Source organism: Pan troglodytes, chromosome 19 (genome assembly GCF_028858775.2).
Source record: "Pan troglodytes isolate AG18354 chromosome 19, NHGRI_mPanTro3-v2.0_pri, whole genome shotgun sequence".
In the NCBI taxonomy this organism is placed as follows: Eukaryota; Metazoa; Chordata; class Mammalia; order Primates; family Hominidae; genus Pan; species Pan troglodytes.
Window position 1 is genome coordinate 19,552,082 of NC_072417.2, and position 19,817 is coordinate 19,571,898.

General features: G+C 48.6%; 1 protein-coding gene and 2 long non-coding RNA genes across 3 annotated transcripts; 2 read left to right on the plus strand and 1 right to left on the minus strand.

Annotated features, from left to right (window-relative positions):
- Positions 1–4,276: 4,276 nt before the first annotated feature.
- LOC129137734 (uncharacterized) lies at positions 4,277–12,807 on the minus strand. The gene is made up of 3 exons (XR_008540495.2): positions 12,612–12,807; positions 11,478–12,102; positions 4,277–4,704 (listed from the first exon to the last, which is right to left on the minus strand). It is a non-coding gene; the product is annotated as an uncharacterized LOC129137734 (long non-coding RNA).
- HOXB1 (homeobox B1) lies at positions 8,947–10,304 on the plus strand. The gene is given in 2 exon segments (NM_001081572.1): positions 8,947–9,523; positions 9,976–10,304. Coding segments are annotated over 2 exon segments (906 nt in total).
- A 4,163-nt stretch (positions 12,808–16,970) lies between the features above and the next one.
- Positions 16,971–19,078, plus strand: LOC107969060 (uncharacterized). The gene is made up of 3 exons (XR_001710631.3): positions 16,971–17,066; positions 17,303–17,504; positions 18,959–19,078. It is a non-coding gene; the product is annotated as an uncharacterized LOC107969060 (long non-coding RNA).
- The last annotated feature ends 739 nt before the right edge of the window (positions 19,079–19,817 follow it).

Below are 19,817 nucleotides of genomic sequence, written 5' to 3' on the forward strand. Positions count from 1 at the left end.
CCAAATTTATGAAACTCACCGTCTCTGATGATACCACGGCAGAACAAAGAGGCAATGAATTTGCAGAAGGAAGTGACTCCCATCTTCAATTTCCCTACCCAATTCAGATTCAAGGGAATGCCTGGCAATTTGGGATTCATAAAGGATTGCAGTTCAGGATCCCTGTGTTCCGAATTAACTTCTTTTCCTTCCTTCATCTCTTGGGTCATCCTTTTTAGCTTGAGTTTTCCCAGTTGGCCATGGAGGAGTAAGGGGAAGAGGGGGTGGTTCCCAGATAGGGCAGCAGACCCCAGTGGTGGTGGCAGATTAGAGGGCAGCTCCAAGTGGCCGCACTCACTTATTCCATCCTGATTGGGGCAGGGTTCCTCTTGGGTCAGGACCAATTGTGAGTGGTCTGTAGAACAGAGTGGTTATAAATTCCCTGTGGTTGGAGTGGGAAGGTTTCAGTGCAGCCCGGAAAGCAGTCTGCCCTGCTCTTAGTGAATCATTCTTTTAAGAAGCATGTCTCATTAATATTACAGTGAAAGCAAAGGACCATTAGACTGAGGAATTACTCGCAATCATGATAACCCTGAGTCATTAAAAAAAAAAAAAGTTAACTTATGCCTGAGCAAGTCTATTCCCCTTTCTGGACCTCAGTTTCTCTATCTGTGAAATAAATGTAAGAATTAAATGCCTCTAATGTACTCTACATTAATATATGTATATTCTTTAGTATATATTATTTAGTCTTCACAAACAATGTATTAACTGTTTATTATGGCCGATGTCTTGTGCTGTTAAGTAACTCTTGGTGTTTGACAGTGACCTACCTCACATGAATCTGGTGGGGCCATTTTAACAAATTTTCTTTTATTTTTTGAGATAGGGTCTCACTTTGTCACCCAGGCTGGAATGGAGTGGTGCAGTCACAGCTCACCACAGCCTCAACCTCCTGGGCTCAAGTGGTCCTCCCATGTCAGCCACCTGAGTAACTAGGAGTACAGGTGCGAGCCACTAAGTTTGGCTAATTTTTTTTTTTTTTTTTTTTTTTTTTACAGAGTCTCGCTCTTGTCGCCCAGGCTGGAGTGCAATGGCGTGATCTCGGCTCACTTCAACCTCTGCCTTCTGGGTTAAAGCAATTCTCCTGCTTCAGCTTCCTGAGTAGCTTGGATTACAGGCGCCCGCCATCATGCCCAGTTAATTTTTGTAGTTTTAGTAGAGACAGGGTTTCACCATGTTGGCCAGGCTGGCCTCAAACTGCTGACCTCATGTGATCTGCCCGCCTTGGCCTTCCAAAGTGCTGGGATTACAGGCATGAGCTACCGCAGCTGGCTGGCTATTTATTTATTTATTTATTTATTTTTGAGACGGAGGCTTACTCTGTTGTCCAGGCTGAAGTGCAGTGGCAGGATCTCGGCTCATTTCAACCTCCACCTTCTGGGTTCAAGTGATTCTCCTGTCTCAGCCTCCCAAGTAGCTGGGACCTCAGGTACCCGCCACCACGCCTGGCTAATTTTTATATTTTTAGTAAAGATGAGGTTTCACCATGTTGGCCAGGCTGGCCTCGAACTCCTGACCTCAAGTGATCCGTCCGCCTCGGCCTCCCAAAGTGCTGGGATTACAGGTGTGAGCCACCTCCCCTGGCCTTTTATTTATTTTATTTATTTATTTTTTACGGCTAGTTTTAAAATATTCTGTGGAGATGATATCTCACTGTATTGCCCAGGTTGGTCTTGAACTCCTGAGCTCAAGTGATCCTCCTGCCTCAGCCTCCCAAAGTGCTAGGATTACAGGCGTGAGCCACTGTGCCTGGTCAATACATTTTAATTAGTATCTTTACACCAATAATCATGCATTTATCTTTATTTAAATGAGTAGAGAGCAAAATCTTTTCAACAAGCAGGTAATCGGGTGCAGCATTGTCTGCCAGGTGCCCGGTATTCAATAAATTTGAGTATTAAAAAGTATCCTAGCCAAGTTTTCCTTTGACTTTCATCCTCTGCCACCTCCCCCAACATTTGGTTATGTTTACTCTTTTTCTTTTGTTTTTTGTTTGTTTGTTTTTTTAAGTAGGCCATTTCATATAAAAAGAGCCACCAAACTTCTTTTTTGACATGATGTTCTAGACTTTAACAGTCCCTTTTAGTTATGTTTAATCTGGTTGCTGGGGCATCAGAGCATAGGCACAATTTCTGAGACTCCCTAAACAGCACTGCTGAATTCGCCTACCCATCTTTCACCCAAGTCTCTGACAAGCACTTGCTGGCCCCACTGCAGATCTTCTTAGGATGTACTCTCAGTCCTCACTTTGCAGAAGGTGGCCTGTAGGGCCTCAATTCATCTTCTGCCTGCTGAGGCTGATTATAGCCCAGATCCTCCACTGATCTCTCCAGCCCAGCTCTGCCTACCCCTATTCTCTCCTCCAGCCATCCCTCTGTCCACATTCAGGGTAAGGTAGATATTTAGTGCCGGAAAGAGATCTTCCTCCTCAGAGGAGAGAATGAATAGTAAAGGAGCCCTCTTAAAACTTTCTCTCTCTCCGGGGCCGGGCGCGGTGGCTCACGCCTGTAATCCCAGCACTTTGGGAGGCTGAGGCGGGCGGATCACAAGGTCAGGAGATCAAGACCATCCTGGCTAACACAGTGAAACCCTGTCTCTACTAAAAATACAAAAAAATTAGCCGGGCGTGGTGGCAGGCGCCTGTGGTCCCAGCTATTTGGGAGGCTGAGCCAGGAGAATGGCGTGCACCCGGGAGGCGGAGCTTGCAGTGAGCCGATATCACGCCACTGCACTCCAGCCTGGGTGACAGAGCAAGACTCCGTCTCAAAAAAAAAAAAAAACTTTCTCTCTCCCCCAACAACTGCAGAAAAATCACAATCTGTATAGTCATTCAGACCCAAATTCAGCTTGATCACTGTTTGGCTAAGATTTCCAAAGCAGATATTTTGGCCAAAAAAAAAAACTATTGCATTTAGATAAACTCGATTAAGTAGAAAATTATTTTAATTCTTCATGTCACGCTAACCTTTCCTTTTAGAAAGATCTCAGTCGTTATTTAATCATGCCCCCAATTATTGACTCCAGATGGAAGTTTACATCTTGCTGATCTGTCTAGATCCAGAAGTCAGGTCACCTCTAGGATGGACAGTTTCCAAGCGAAATTCCTTAAGGAAGAAGAGACAACATCCTCCCTAGAAAACTTTTCCCCAATGTTTGGAAAATCAAGAAGTTCTTTCTAATATCCAACCACAAACCTTTCTGTTACAATTTTAATAATTTGGATTCTTTATAGGCATAAAATATTAGGCTTTGGTTTTCAAGAAACCCTTCAGGTTAGAAGAAAATCCTTTGCCTAAACAGAGCCAATCTTCTCAATTCTCAATGAAATTTGCATATGATAAAGTACATATTATATTGTATAATATATGGTGCTATGTTACATGAAAATATAGCCTAAATGCTATTCTCCTCCTATCACACACACACATATAGATAGATAGATAGATAGATAGATAGATAGATAGATAGATAAAGTTTTTTTTCGTTTTTCGTTTTTTGTTTTTTGAGACAGAATCTCACTGTGTCACCCAGGCTGGAGTTCAATGGCGTGATCTCGGCTCACTGTAGCCTCCACCTCCCAGGTTCAAGCAATTCTCCTGCCTCAGCCTCCTGAGTAACTGAGACCACAGGTGTGTGCCACCACGCCCGGCTAATTTTTGTATTTTTAATAGACACAGGGTTTCACCATGTTGGCCAGACTGGTCTCGAACCCCTGACCTCTGGTGATCTGCCTGCCTCAGCCTCCCATAGTGCTGGGATTACAGGCATGAGTCACCGCACCCAGCCTACATATTTCCATATTTTAATATGCTAGTTATATTAAAAAGCAGAAGACTGACTCATACCATTTCAGAATGTGATTTAAAGTTAATATCATACATTTAGAGAGTTCCCTGTGGTTTGTATTTTCTTGTTTGCTTTAATCCTACTAACAAGGCAGCAAGATAAGTAGTAGTAAACCCATTCTTTTTCTCCGAGGCTGAGACTAATAGAAATCAAGAAACTTGTCCAGGGCCACAATGCTAAGAAGTGGCCAAGCAAAGGCCAGGCACAGTGACTCACGCCTGTAATCCCACACTTTGGGAGGCTGAGGCGGGTGAATTGCCCAAGCTTGGGAGTTCGAGACCAGCCTGTGCCACATGTTAAAACCCCATCTCTACCAAAAATACAAAAAATTAGCTGGGTATGTTGGCACACACCTGTGATCCCAGCTACTTGGGAGGTTGAGGTGGGAGGATTGCTTGGGCCTGGGAGGCAGAGGTTGCAGCGGGTCAAGATTGCGCCACTGCACTCCAGCCTGGGTGACAAAGTGAGACCCTGTCTTTAAAAAAAAAAAAAAATGGCCAAGCAAGGGCTTGAACCCAACTATTCTGGCCCACATAGCTAGCACTAATCCCATTACAATATGTACTACATACAGTCTAAGGTTCTCAACCAGATTTATGACAGTTTAATTAGCTTGCATTAAAAGAAATATCCTTTCTCTAACAGCAACAAAAACAATTCATCTCATAGTGAAAAACTTGTGGTGGTGCATGCTTGTAGTCCTACCTACTCAGGAGGCTGAGGTGGGAGGATCGCTTGAGCCCAGGAGGTCAAAGCTGTAGGGAGCCGTGATTACACCATTGCACTCTAGCCTGGGGCAACAGAGCGAAACCCTGCCTGAAAAAAAAAAGAAAGAAAGAAGGAAAAAATTATAAATATTCTTTACTTCCTAAGCCCCAACTTTTTTTTTTTTTTTGAGACAGAGTCTTGCTCTGTCGCCCAGGCTGGAGTGCAATGGTGCGATCTCAGCTCACTGCAACCTCCGCCTCCCGGGTTCAAGCAATTCTCCTGCTTCAGCCTCTTGAGTAGCTGGGATTATAGGTGCCTGCCACCACACCCGGCTAATTTTTGTATTTTTTAGTAGAGATGGGGTTTCACCATGTTGGTCAGGCTGGTCTTGAACTCCCGACCTCAGGTGATCTGCCCTCCTTGGCCTCCCAAAGTGCTGGGATTACAGGCATGAGCCACCTCACTGGCCTAGCCCCAACCTTTGATCTTGGGTTTGGCCTCCCTAGATTTGGGCTGGGGAGAGCAGATAGAGACATTTAAGGTCTAATGAGAGAATTTAGATTGCTCCTGCCAAGCCCCCAGCTGAAGCAGCTTCCTTCACAGAAAGGACCAGAATCTGAGGTTAAACTTCTAATATATCCCCATTCTGGTTAGATGGTTTCCTTGCCTGCATTCTCAGTGTGATAAGGAGTGAAAACTGTCAAAGATAACTTCAGTTCCAAACATGTCTATGTTCTCCTTGCTCTCTTTTATGTACAAGCAGATCATACAAACCAGGACATCAACTTTATTTCATTTTGGTGTTGGGTCCACCCAGACCCTCTCTGGTGAGTTTAATTTGGTCCACCAAAAATCCTATGGGCCATAGGTTATTCCAGTCAGCGAAGCTTCTTTTAGGGAGGAGGAGGAGATTGGGAACCTAGGGAGCAAAGTTGCTTGGTTCTCCCAGTCTTTTCTGCTGGGGCTGGGAGAGCCAGCAGGAATTTGGGCAAGTTTTAATGTCCCTGCTAACACAAGAGAAGGTGGCATGACTCAGGGATGAATTGGGGAGCATAGTGAATTTGGAAAGCTGAGGCAATCACTGCAATTGACAGTATAACTTGAGGCAATTTTTTTTTTTTTTTTTTAAATAGAGACAGGTTCTCTGTCACCCAGGCTAGAGTGCAGTGGTGTGGTCATAGCTCATTGCAGCCTTGAAATCCTGGGCTCAAGCCATCCTCCCTTCTGAGCAGCTGGGACTTCAGGGAGGCACCACCACACCCAGCTAATTTTTAAATTTCTTTATTTTTGTAGAGATGTGGTCTCACCATCTTGCCCAGGCTGGTCTCGAAGTCCTGGGCTCAAGTGATCCTCTTGCCTTGGCCTTCCAAAGTGCTGGGACTGCACCCAGCCAACTTAGGGTACTTTTGCCTCAGTCTTTGCTTGCTGTCATGAATGATAGATTGTTGGTGACTTCAGCTGTTATAAAGGGAATGCATTCCTCAATTCCCAGACAGATTTGTGCTGTTTTATTAAACTGATTTGAAATTCACTTCTTCCTTTAGACCTCAAATTGTTCCCTTAATTATGAAGGCAAAGGATGGGGTGAGAAGGTTCTCCCCGGGATGAGGAAAAGGTGGAAGGTGAACAAGTCTCAAGTCTCTCAGAAGCAGGGCTGCCAGATCAGATACAGGCCTAGTTCAAATTTGGGGTTAGAAGACAAGCCCTAGTTTCCTCCAGACAAGTTATTCTTAGCGTCTGTGGAAGACATCTTAAAATGAAAGGATGAAGCATCTGCAAATCTTCTCCCCGAAAAAGTAAAATAGAAAGAAATAAGCTTGCTCTTACCTCAATAATTTCTTTCTCTTCAATTCCTCTGCAGGTCACCTCCTCCCATCTCAATTTTCCTTTCTCTTGTCTGCCCTCATTCCCTTGGCAAGTGAACATTCTCTCTCACCCCCATTGCATCTATTAAAGAAGTTACCAGCTGGTGCCCCTCCCCCTCAGCTTGAAACAGGGTCTGAAGCAGAGTACACATGATCAGGAAAAGGAGGCAGGGTTCTGTGAAATGCTTTGAGCTCTTTCAGAGTTGGGGGTGATGGCCAGGCGCGGCAGCTCAGGCCTGCAATCCTAGCACTTTGGGAGGCCGAAGCAGGCAGATCGTTGAGGCCAGGTGTTCGAGACCAGCCTGGCCAACATGGTGAAACCCTGTCTCTACTAAAAATACAAAAAAAATTAGCCAGGCCCAGTGGTGCATGACTGTGGTCCCAGCTACTCAGGAGGCTGAGGTGAGAGGATTGCTTGAACCTGGGAGGCAGAGGTTGCAGTGAGCTGAGATCATGCCACCGCACTCCAATCTGGATGACAGAGTAAGACCCTATCTCAAAAAACAAAAACAAAACAAAACCCTCCCCCCAAAAAAAACAGAGTTGGGCTAGGCCCACAATTATTAGAGAAGAGAAAGGCAGTGTGATGCTGGTGGTATAGAGCAGAAAGCAGGAGAGGCAGCTACGGTAAGGCCAAGCAAAACAAGAGGGAATGGGAGACAAAGATGGAGGGGCAAGACACAGACTGAAGGGGACAACTTTGGGGTCCCTTGCAGAGGAAGGAGTATTCGCCCTGCCCTTTTTGGGGTGTGGAAACCTGAGAAGTTTTGAGGGTCCTCCTTAAACCTGTCCCACCTGCTTCCCTTTCCTCTCCTGAGCTCCGTTGTTTACAGAGATCAGTCCCTGAACTCTTGCCCTCCTGGACTTGCCCTAGCTTCGGCCCCAGGCCTCTGGCCAGGCAGACACCCTGACAGGTTACAAATGAGCGTGGGTGTTGGATTGCCCCAAGCTCTTGCCCTCAAGTTGTCCGGAGGAGGAGAGTCAATGGGCTCTACCTAAGGGCTTCTCTTCTAGTCCCATCTGGGTTTGGAGTCTGAGAGAGTGAAGAAGACACATCCTGTGTCCCTCCGCAACAGCCACACAGAACAAAAAGGGGCGAGACTCCACTCCTCACTCTGGAGTCTTAGAATTCAGAGCCTCAGGGCCTCCACCCCGATTCTCCCACTCTCTGACCAAACTCCCTTTATCAATCCTAGAAAAATTACTGAAATCTGGAGGAATCTTTAAGATTTAACTGGTATTAAATTTATGCATTTGAGGTTTGGAAATTTTTTTTTTTTTTTGGAAGGAGATGGAGGGTGGTGAAGGAGAGACAAGTAGGAGGGAACCAGGAGAATGCAGGTCTCCACTAGTTTTAAACACTTCAAGAAGAGAATAAAAAATTCCCCTCCTCTTCACCCCGCTGTAAACATCACCTGGCTGTGCTCACTGTGGCTCTCTAGAGAGATATAGGGAGTTATTTAAGTCTGAGTGAGTGAGCCAGCTACAGCTATGGATGGCTAGAGAGAGGATAAATACATCTAGAGAGATGAGAGGTAGGGAACGAATATAAATATGGAGAAAGACGGACGAACAGAGAGATGGATTGAGACAGAGAGAATATAAAGAGAGGCTGAGGGAGAGAAATGGATCTGTGAATGAGGAGAGAACATTTATGCAAAGAGAGAGAGAGGGAAGATGGGGCATTTCTCATCCTTTTCTCCACATTTCTGTAGTCCTGCCTTGCTCCCTGAAATGCCAATTTCCCACCCCTGGCTTCATGAATTCTTCCTCTAGATTCTAGATCCTGCCCCACACCCTTAGGTGTTTTTGCACCACCTTCCGCCACCTCCCCACCACACAGTCATCCATTTGGCCCAAGATAACATACCTCACCCGGCTGTCCTAGCCCACCACCCTAAGACAAATTGGAAGAAAGGAACATGGTTTGGGAGTTCTGGGCAAAGTATGGAAGCTGGATTCCCCACCTCCAGGTCCACAGACTTAGGGGGAAGATTTCTCTGAGGGGTGGGAAGAGTGACGGGCAGCTGGCTTGAATTTGTCCAAATCTAATAACCCAGGAGCCTATTGAAGGCCTTGGGGGTTGGGAGGGAAGGAAAGTCTTGAATATTCTCCTAACTTTTTCCCCCTCTCCCTCTGGTCCCTTCTTTCCAAAAGTCTTTGAAGAAAGATGTTTTTGACGCTTCCATGTCGCTCTCAGATGGATGGGCTGCGGGTGATTGAAGTGTCTTTGTCATGCTAATGCTTGGGGGGTGATGGATGGGCGCTGGGGCTGCCAAACTCTGGCCCGCTTAGCCCATTGGCCTGGGAGAGATCACATGTGCCCCCTCACCCCCACTCCCTACCCCCTTCCTAGGGAAGCGCTTGCCCAGGCGAGCGGGTCAGGCCATGGATTCGAGCCCCAGCGCTGTGACATACTGCCGAAAGGTTGTAGGGCAAGAGGGTGTCTCCCCCAAACGGGCCGACCCTCCTGCGGCCTTGACGCATGGACTATAATAGGATGAATTCCTTCTTAGAGTACCCACTCTGTAACCGGGGATCCAGCGCCTACAGCGCCCACAGCGCCCCAACCTCTTTTCCCCCAAGCTCGGCTCAGGCGGTTGACAGCTATGCAAGCGAGGGCCGCTACGGTGGGGGGCTGTCCAGCCCTGCGTTTCAGCAGAACTCCGGCTATCCCGCCCAGCAGCCGCCTTCGACCCTGGGGGTGCCCTTCCCCAGCTCCGCGCCCTCGGGGTATGCTCCTGCCGCCTGCAGCCCCAGCTACGGGCCTTCTCAGTACTACCCTCTGGGTCAATCAGAAGGAGACGGAGGCTATTTTCATCCCTCGAGCTACGGGGCCCAGCTAGGGGGCTTGTCCGATGGCTACGGAGCAGGTGGAGCCGGTCCGGGGCCATATCCTCCGCAGCATCCCCCTTATGGGAACGAGCAGACCGCGAGCTTTGCACCGGCCTATGCTGATCTCCTCTCCGAGGACAAGGAAACACCCTGCCCTTCAGAACCTAACACCCCCACGGCCCGGACCTTCGACTGGATGAAGGTTAAGAGAAACCCACCCAAGACAGGTAGGGCTCAGATGTGGCCACCCCTTCTCCGGGGCCCAAAGCATCTCTGCTTCCCCTGCAGTGACATGTCCTGGGTCTGGGCTGGGTTCTTCTCTTTCAGCGGCTCTGGTAGACACAGGTAAGAGCACAACCTACGTCTCAGGTCAGGTGAGGTCTCCCCACCCAGTATGTAACCGGTCACCCCAGGAGTAAGTTTCCATACACACCCCACTTCCTGATCTGTGCACCCAGCACAGACCCAGGACCTGGTGTGCATGGGGGATGGAAGTATGGGGAAGGCTGCTCCAGACTTGGTGATCACCATGGGGGTACCTGGTGGTCCCTGGGAACTTTGACAACTGTACTTGGGCAGAATGGCAAATGGAGGTCCAGAGCCAGCCCCGGGAGGAGGGAAGCGGAAGGAGAAAGAGGTGAGAGAATTGACCTGGCCTTTCTCCCTGCCCCGCCCCTAGCGAAGGTGTCAGAGCCAGGCCTGGGCTCGCCCAGTGGCCTCCGCACCAACTTCACCACAAGGCAGCTGACAGAACTGGAAAAGGAGTTCCATTTCAACAAGTACCTGAGCCGGGCCCGGAGGGTGGAGATTGCCGCCACCCTGGAGCTCAATGAAACACAGGTCAAGATTTGGTTCCAGAACCGACGAATGAAGCAGAAGAAACGCGAGCGAGAGGGAGGTCGGGTCCCCCCAGCCCCACCAGGCTGCCCCAAGGAGGCAGCTGGAGATGCCTCAGACCAATCGACATGCACCTCCCCGGAAGCCTCACCCAGCTCTGTCACCTCCTGAACTGAACCTAGCCACCAATGGGGCTTCCAGGCACTGGAGCGCCCCAGTCCAGCCCTATCCCAGGCTCTCCCCAACCCCAGGCCTGGGCTTCACTGGCCTGGGGATCCTCTCTAGGGCTGAAATGCCAGTTTAGAGCTGCCTGGGGGTGGGAGGGGGGATGGGGAAACATTTTTCTCAGACCTGGGTGGCTGGGGGCCCTACAGGACCAGAGGCCTGGGAGGCATGGAACCTGTCAAATGTAGAGGGAAGGGCTTCTGCCTTTGATCTGGGGATCAACTCAGTGTCAACATGTGGTGGGGGTGGGGGCCAGCCTCATCCTCCTGGATTCATCCTCCTTTCCCTTCCAACTTGGGTTTATTCGGTTCAGTGCCTTCGAGCTTTGAGGAGTCTCCTCACGCACTCTTATCCTAACTCCCCCTTCTAGGCCCAACACAGAACCTTAAATTTTCTTGTGTGGGAGGTGTTTGGGTGCAGCCATATTATTATCAATGCTTAATCCAGTCACCACAGACCTTACAATAGCACCAGCTGCCTTGTGACAGACCAAAAAGCCCCCCGCCCCCATCTAACCCCATTAGCCCTCTCCTGGCATATTTATATTGCACTAATGCAGCCTTCAGAGGTTGTTTTCTGAGACCTGCCTCCTCACACCAGCGACCTCATCACTATGTCACCAAAGTGTTTTGGAACTTGGTATTCCAGAGACTTCTGGAACGCTGTGCAAGGCCTGCCCCCAGCAAGCCACAACCAGGAAGGTGCAGGCACGCCCCCACTAGCTCCTCCCCTATTTATTGCCTCCTGGAAAACCCAGGACCCTCTTCCCCATCTCCACCCCTACCCCTGGGGGCAGCCCAGGGAGAGCCAGGCACAATGAGGGCTCCCAACAGCTGCAAGGATTTATCTGAACCTTTGAGAAAGAGGAGGAGCCATCTAAGTTTCTGGAAACCTGAGCCCCAAGTGAGCCCGGGTTCTCTCTGTACCTGCAACTACCTCATTTCAATAAAGTCTGTGTTTTGCCTTCTTCCTGCCTGCTTCTGTTTCTCCATTCAGGGGTAGAGGAGGCCTCATACTCCGTGCACCGTGGAGAAGAGGTGAAGAAAGAGTGGCCATTGGCTGGTTGGGCTGGAATGAACTGAGCTTTAAGATCTCAGCTGGATAAAGAGAAGGACTTACTGGGTGTGGCCTAAGCAGGATTGGGTCCCAGGCATTCAGGCTTGACAGTTGTCAGTCCCTTGGTTATTGGGAGAATCCAGAAAAGCATGGAAGAAGTCTGTGGAATGAATGCAATTCCCAGAGATTTTTCTTTTTCTTTTCTTTTTTTCTTTCTTTCTTTTTCTTGTCTTTTTTTTTTTTTTTTTTTTTTTTTTTTTTTTTTTTTGAGACAGGGTCTGGCTCTGTCGCTCAGGCTGGAGTGCAGTTTTTTGGTTTGTGTTTTGTTTTTTGGTTTTGTGTTTTGGTTTTTGTTTGTTTGTTTGAGACAGGGTCTCGCTCTGTTGCTCAGGCTGGAGTACAGTGGCATAATCTCCGTTCACTGCAACCTCTGCCTCTCAGGTTCAAGCGATTCTCCACCTCAGTCTCCAGAGTAGCTGGGACCACAGGCGCACACCACCACTCCCGGCTGATTTTTGTATTTTTGTAGAGACAGGGTTTTGCCATTTCGCCCAGGATGGTCTCCAACTCCCGGGCTCAAGTGATCCGCCCGCCTCCGCTTTCCAAAGTGCTGGGATTACAGGCGTGAGCCCCCGCGCCGGGTCAGCCCAGAGGGTCTTGAGAGGAAGACGGGAAAGAAGAGAAACATCTGTTTGGAGAGGACAAAAAGAGGGTGTTAAAAAGAGGAGGAAGTGTGGGGGAAGGCGACGTGAACTCTACCCCTTCCCTTCCCCCTCACCTGCCTCCCTCCCGCCCAGAGCCAGGCCTGGCTTAGACCCCAGAGGGGTCGCTGACAAACTCCAAATTGGCACACAGCTTAACACCCCCACTCCCACCCCAGCCCAGCGCCCCTCCACACAGCCACTCCTCGGGGACGTCAGGAGTGGCTGCCTGAGTCCGGCCGCAGCCGGCCAGCCTCCGCAAGGCCTTTCCGCCTGGGCTCAAGGTGAAAGCCCTGGGTCTCCGGGCACTGGACGGCAGGAAGGAGGTGGCCGCGAAGGGGCCTAGTGGGGGGCAGTGTGCCGGGCGGGGGAGGGGAGACCGAGGTCTGGAGAGGGAGGAAGACGTCGGGGGCGGGGGGAGTCCGAGGATGGTCGGGGGCCTGACGGCGGGCGGAGGAGGCCGAGGTAACCTGGGATCCCGGGCTGACCTTTTTACCTCGAAGCGCCTCTGGGCTTTCCAAACAAGCCGACAGCGCGCCCGCGGGGGCAGCTATTGTCTCCGGGCCGGTCCCACTGGCAAACCTTTGGTCGGCGGAGGCGGGGGGCCGGGGCTCAGGAAGCTCCGCGGCGGGCAACAAACCTCGATCGCTCACTGGCCCCGCCGAGCCGTCGAGATGCCGCGGGCCTCGGGGATCGGGCCCTGGTTTATTGATTCCGGTTACCCCGGGAGCCCAGATGCCCAGGGGCCAGGATGGAGGCGGGCCAGACCAAGGCGGGGTGTCTTCTCCACACCCTCTGATCTATTTAATTCTTGGTCTTTCGAGGGAAAAGAGGCAGCCAAAAGGACTAGAAGCGTACGTGAGAAACGCTGAGCATTTGATTCCTAATGAAATTGGTGCCATTATATGAGAGGCAACGTTATCAATAATTGTATAGCCCAGCTGGAGAGGAAGAGAAGTCTGTTGCAATAAGCAGCCTAGCTTTCCCAGAGGCTGATGTCTTGCCCTTTGTCAAAAAAAAAAAAAAAAAAAAAAAAAAAAGGAAGAAAGAAAAAGAAAAAATTCTATTAACTGCTTTTCTGCATTTAATTGAAATTGCCACCAAGCTTGATTCCCCAAAGAGGTCACCTTGACAGAGGGGAGAGAGTGAGTGTCGGTGGAAACAAAACTCCCCTTCCTTGGAGACATTCAGTGTGAGCCAGTGGAGCCTTCTGGGTTGGGGTATTTGTGGATCCTCCAAACTTTGGACAAGTGGGCAAGAAAGCAGGGAGGAGGAGGAAGGTGCGGTGGTGAGAGCAAAGCAGAACCATGAGTATGGTGGAGCAGGGCCTCAGAGGGGCCGACAAGTCCTTGGGGAGGATTGATGAAAGGGCCAGGAGGAAAGAAGAAAGCTGCTGGCCCATTTGATTTTTGGTCATAGCAGAGGGAGCCACCAGATTCCCCCAGGGAAGGGTGAGGGACAAATCAATTCTCTGTTCACACAGGGGCAGGCTCAAAATAATATCCAGTGAATGTAAGCCTTCCATCTCCTTAGATGCAGAGATCCTGACCCCTTCCTCTCTCCTACTTGCACTCTCCTACTTGAATTCCACTTCCAATCTGAGGCCCTAGACAGGCCTACATGGGAGACATTAGGACAAAGGAGAGAATGGTAAACTAACAAAAACATTTTGCCCCCATTGAGATAAATTGATAGTCTTCATTGTTTTTTGTTTTGTTTTGTTTTGTTTTTTTGAGACAGGGTCTCCCTCTGTCGCCCAGGCTGGAGTGCAGTGGCCTGATCTCAGCTTGCTGCAGCTTCGACCTCTTGGGCTCAAGTGATCCTCCCACCTCAGCCTCCCAAGTAGCTGGGACTACAGGCGCATGCCACCATGCCTGGCTAACTTTTGTATCTTTTTGTTGTAGAGATGGGGTTTCACCATGTTGCCTAGGCTGGTCTTGAACTCCTGAGCTCAAGCAATCTGCCCGCCTTGGCCTCCTAAAGTGCTGGGAGCCTCCGTGCCCAGCCCTTCATTGTTAAACTTTCCAGAATAGATGCCAAATTGCTTCACTCATAGACTTCTTCATGTCTTTCAGATTGCTGTTTTTTTCATAGCTCTGGGAAGGAGGGTATTACATTTACTAGGAGGTCTGAAAGTAATTTTTTTTTTTTTTTTTTTTGCAAAATTTGAAAGCTGTCCACCCACACCTCCATTTCCCAAATGTCAAAAAATATCTCCAGTTTGAAAACAAAAAGCTTGAGTTTTTTGAGTCTTGACTGTCTTTTTTAAAAATTTAATTTAAGAGATGGGGTCTCGCTGTGTTGTTCAGGCTGCTCTTGAACTCCTGGGTTTAAGGGATCTTCCCACCTTGGCCTTCCAAAGTATTAATACTGGAATTACAGACATGAGCCACCATGCCTGCCTAGTCTTCATTCTTCACAGGAGGGAGAATTCTCTAGGCTGGTTGAAAGTTTGTCAAGATTTCTGAGGAGCCCCCCACTCCCCACAAACCCGGGCATCAGGTAGGGAGCCAGTCAAGTCTTCACTCCACCCAATCCTCTGCACCATCTGTTTCTCAGCCAGAGTGTGAACTTTTCCTCTTTCCTTTGCCTTTTCCCTCAGCGTTTGTTCTCCCATTGTGAGGCCCTTTGATCTCCTGAACAAGAGAGAAAGAAAAAGATTTTGAAGACCCTGAAGCTCTTCTTCTTCTTTTTTTTTTTTTTTTACGGAGTTTCGCTCTTGTTGCCCGGGCTGGTGTACAGTGGTATGATCTCGGCTCACCGCAACCTCTGCCTCCCAGGTTCAAGCAATTCTCCTGCCTCAGCCTTCCTGAGTAGCTGGGATTACAGGAATGCGCCATCATGCCCGGCTAATTTTTGTATTTTTAGTAGAGACGGGGTTTCTCCATGTTGGTCAGGCTGGTCTTGAACTCCCGACCTCAGGTGATCCACCCGCCTCAGCCTCCCAAAGTGCTGGAATTACAGGCGTGAGCCACCATGCCTGGCCAGCCCTGAAGCTCTTCTAACTGTTAATGCAAGTTTCTTTTTTTTCTTTTCCTTTTTCTTTTTTTTTTTTGAGATGGAGTTTGCCTCTTATGGCCCAGGCTATGTGATCTCGGCTCACTGCAACCTCCACCTCCCAGGTTCAAGTGATTCTCCTGCCTCAGCCTCCCAAGTAGGAGTAGCTGGGATTACAGGCATGGGCCATCCCGCCCGGCTAATTTTGTATTTTTAGTAGAGATGGGGTTTCTCCATGTTGGTCAGGCTGGTCTCGAACTCCTGACCTCAGGTGATCTGCCGGCCTCAGCCTCCCAAAGTGCTGGGATTACAGGCGTGAGCCAACACGCCTGCCCGGCCAATGCAGGTTTCTTTGTTGTGAGCATTCCTTGTGCAGATAGCACCGGGCTCCTGGGAAGGAGTTGGTGGGATGGTGTTTAGAAGAGTGTGGATGGCAGGCTTGGAGGAATCTCTCCAGATGACAGACAAGGGAGATCAAAATGAGCCAGAGAGCAGCACCAAGGAGTTGGGGGAAATGTCTAGGATATCTGGGTTCAAATCCAAGCCCTGCCTCTCACTAGCCCTGTGGCCTTGGGCAAGTTGCCTAATTCCCTGTGCCCAGTTTCATTATCTACAAAATAGGGATAACGGCAGTACCTATTTCATGGGGTTGATGTTGGGATTACATGAATTAATATGTGTAAAATGCTTGGAATGGTCCCACATAAAGTGAGCAATAACAAATTATTATCATTATTAAAAGGGACTGTGATCTTCCCTTCTATAGTCCCCAATCTCTTCCAGGGAGTATCTTGACTATGCCCACTTCTCACACTCATAGCTTATTTGATCCCTGATAGGTGTATGGAGCTAGAGACAAATGGAAGGGATTGCCTTCTTAGCAGCTGAGAACACTGAAGGTTCATTTGGCTGAGAAACCTTTTTGTTCTGTTCTCTGCCTACCCACGTGTCGAAGAGGAAAGTTATCCTGGCCTCTCACACTCATTCCCTCTCTTCTCCATTATAGAAGATGGATAAGAAGTCTGGAAGGCAGAAACTTCAATTCCCTGACTTAGAGTGGTGGAGAGCAAGGGTTCTGGAGTATAACTTAGTGTTCAGAATGGTCCCCTTTTATTAGCTGGATGAGCTCATGTGAGTTGTTCAGTTTCCCTGTGCTTCAGTTTCTTCAGATATACAATGAAGGATATTGAATAATACATGATATATATGAGAGATGCTTAGAACACTGCCTGGTGTATGGTGAGTGTTGAGCAGAGGCTTCCTATTTTACATAGTTACATAGGACATTTTCCTATTACTTTCTTACATTGAGTTATTCTTGGTCTTGGCATGATGAAAGCAGATGTTGTCCAGCCTTGGCCCCCCTGCGCTGTACCAGCAGACCCAGCCAGCACCATAAGCATGGGACTTGCTGCTAGACAGTAAAATAATTATGAATGAAAGGGTTCAGAGGAGTCCACAGAATACAGGCTTTACAGGCTTACAGTTAAGTACAGTATTATAATGAGGGATGTCCTTGACAAGACAGCCTCATTGCGTAACTCAGGAGGGTATTCTCGTTGTAGTCCACGAAATTGGCGCCCCCTGCAGTTGTACCAGATTTTTTCCCCTGTGACTCAGTCCTGGCTCTGAATTTCTTGCATGACTCAACCAGAGTATTCCAGAGGCTTCAGCTTTTGCTATTTCTGTGGCTCTCAAAATGCTTCCTATAATCAGAGTGTATCCTGGGTGGGACAAAAGTTGGAGATGTAAAATACTTAATGTCCATTCCTGGGAGAACATGGAGGCTCAAGTAGCTGCAGGATTCAGCTCCAAGGCTGACCTCCTGGCCCTCATCCACTGTTATTCTCTTCATCAGAAAAGAAATGGATCAGATGCTTCAGAGAAGAAATAATTTTGTAGGAAGTCAGGAGACCTAAGTTTAGTCTACTAAGACCCTTCCTTGTGTCCTTGGGTAAGTCACTTAACCTCTCTGGGCCTATTTTCCCAGTCTTTAATGTAAGTTAAATTATCCCACTGCAGCTGGACTCATTCTTTCCTTTGAGGGTAGATGAAGACTTAGGTAAGAAAGAGTGTAAACTTGGTGGGAGATGGAAATAAGAGGGTTGGGTGGAGAAGCATCCTGTTGGATGTATTTTACTGGCCTAGTTAGAGCTAATTAAAATCACCCCTTTCCTTCATCCTCTCCAGATCACTGGCCTGAGTCCAGAGAATTCTGAGCCCTGCAGCCCTTTCTGCCTGGAGGGGAACCGAGCAGGGAGGGAGCTGCACCAAACATGCGCCCTCTGCTCCTTAGAGGCCTGATGCTCCCTTCAGTTTACTCTGGCTTGACAGCTCCATTTCAACCCCCACCTTGGAGATGAGGCAGCTCAATATTTACTCAGCCAGAGAGGTTTGTCCAGAAGCCTGCCTCCCCAGCCTCCTCCTGTTGGCTCTGCTCTGTTGCCCCCACCCCCTTCCTTCCCGGTTCATGGAGAGTTCAGCCCTGCAATGGCTTGCAGCCCCCTCCACTCCCCAGCCCTGACAGAGCCGCCTGTCGGGGGACTGCTGAGGCCAGAAGAGCGGGGGAAGGGCACCAGTCAGTCGTGGGGTCATGCCCTGGTCTCTCCACCCTTACTGGACCAGCAGCCTAGGCCTCTAGAAGAAGAGAAGACTCAGCAAATGATTGTCTTTTGGGGGAAGAGTGCATGGAGATTGGCTAAAATGGAACTGTCGGGTTGGGGACATGATCCAGGACTGTAAAAGCTTCACATAGCTGTGTGCAATATTATAAACCATGGTTTATGGTAGAGAAACTTGGTAAATTTGTAACAGTCTGAACTCTTTCCAAAGACACTAAAAGAGCTAATACAATAAATAAGTGACACTTGGGTTCTCAGCAACACATCTGAAAACTGATCTCTTATCTCCTAACATTCTAGAATGTAAGATCCATGAAGACAGGACTTTTTTTTTTTTTTTTTTTCCTTAGAGACAAAGTCTCGCTATGTTGTCCAGGCTAGACTTGAACTCCTGGGCTCAAGCCATCCTCTGGCCTTAGCCTGCTGAGTAGCTGGGACTGTACAGGTGTATGCCTACTGCACCCGGCTAAGCAGGGATTTTTGTTTGTTTTGTTCCTTGTTCCATTTCCAGTGCCTATAACAATGCCTGGAACATAGTAGATGCTCAGTAAATATCTGTTAAATAAACGAATATTGAAGCAAAATTCTTCTGCCTAGAAGACAAGCACCCCAAAAATGGTGTTCTGAAATGATGTTAGGCTGGGCACAGTGGCTCACTCCTGTAATCCCAGCACTTTGGGAGGCCAAGGCGGGCAAATTGCCTGAGGTCAGGAGTTCGAGACCAGTCTAGCCAACATGGTAAAACCCACGCTCTACTAAAAATACAAAAAAGAAAAAAAAAAAAAAAAAAAAGCCGGGCATGGTGGCATGCGCCTGTAATCCCAGCTACTCAAGAGGTTGAGGCAGAGGAGTTGCTTGAACCAGCAAGGTGGAGGTTGCAGTGAGCCGAGATCACGCCACTGCACTCCAGCCTGGGCGACAGTGAGACTCTGTCTCAAAAAAAAAAAAAAAAGAAAGAAATGAAGAAACGATGTTAGCTTTAGATGTTTGATTAGTCTAATAGTGCTATCATAATGAATATGTTAATATGAAGATATTTCAGACAGGGTTAGAGATGGATGAGGACTTGGGAGGCATTTTCTTTCTCCCTCCCTTCTGTTAGAGGAATTTATCTCAGGCAAATGACAAAGCATTCACTGGATAGCTTTAGGGCGAGTCTGATCTAAGGGTTCTCCCACAGAGTTTTTGTTTGTTCTTTTGTTTTGTTTGGCTTCCTTTACTTTAGCAAGTGTAAACCCAAGAAAAGACTCAACTTTGGAAATGTAAAGGATTTGAAGGACCAGCTGGATGTTTCTACTGGCAGAAAATGGACAGAGAAGACCTCCTGCAGGGACACCCAAGAGAAGTGAGCCTGTCTCAAACCTTCCTTTCCATCTTCCCACTTCCCACAGAAGCTAGTGTCAGATTCCCTTCTCCACCACTATACCAGGGTTTGGTTTCATCTTTTCCAAAAACATCTGGGTTGTCTTCCCCCTTCTAGGGTGAGTAAGGTGAATTCACACAGGGCTATGGGTTTAGGTTTTTTGGGATCAGAAAGGGGACAACATTACTGGAACTCAAGGGCAAGGATGGCCACCTGTTGGAAGCTTCACAGAGCCCTTGGGAAGATCAGTCTGGCATGGTCGGTTACCATCAGTGGAAATTGTTGAGAATTGATGACATCTTCTTGCTTCCTTCTTCCGCACATGGATCTACACACATGCATCCTGATGCCACAGAAACAGGACCTGGAACCTGACTTGAGTCAGGCAGAGGGAAGGAGAAAAAAGAAGGTCACCTGCCTGGGCATGGTGGTTCACGCCTGTAATCCCAACACTTTGGGAGGTCGAGGCGGATGGACCACCTGAGGTCGGGAGTTCAAGACCAGCCTGACCAACATGGAGAAACCCTGCCTCTAATAAAAATACAAAATCAGCCAGATGTGGTGGCGCATGCCTGTAATCCCAGCTACTCGGGAGGCTGAGGCAGGAGAATCGCTTGAACCCAGGAGGCGGAGGTTGTGGTGAGCCAAGATTGAGCCTGGGCAACAAGAGCGAAACTCCGTGTCAAAAAAAAAAAAAAAAAAAAGATCACCTGCCTGTTCC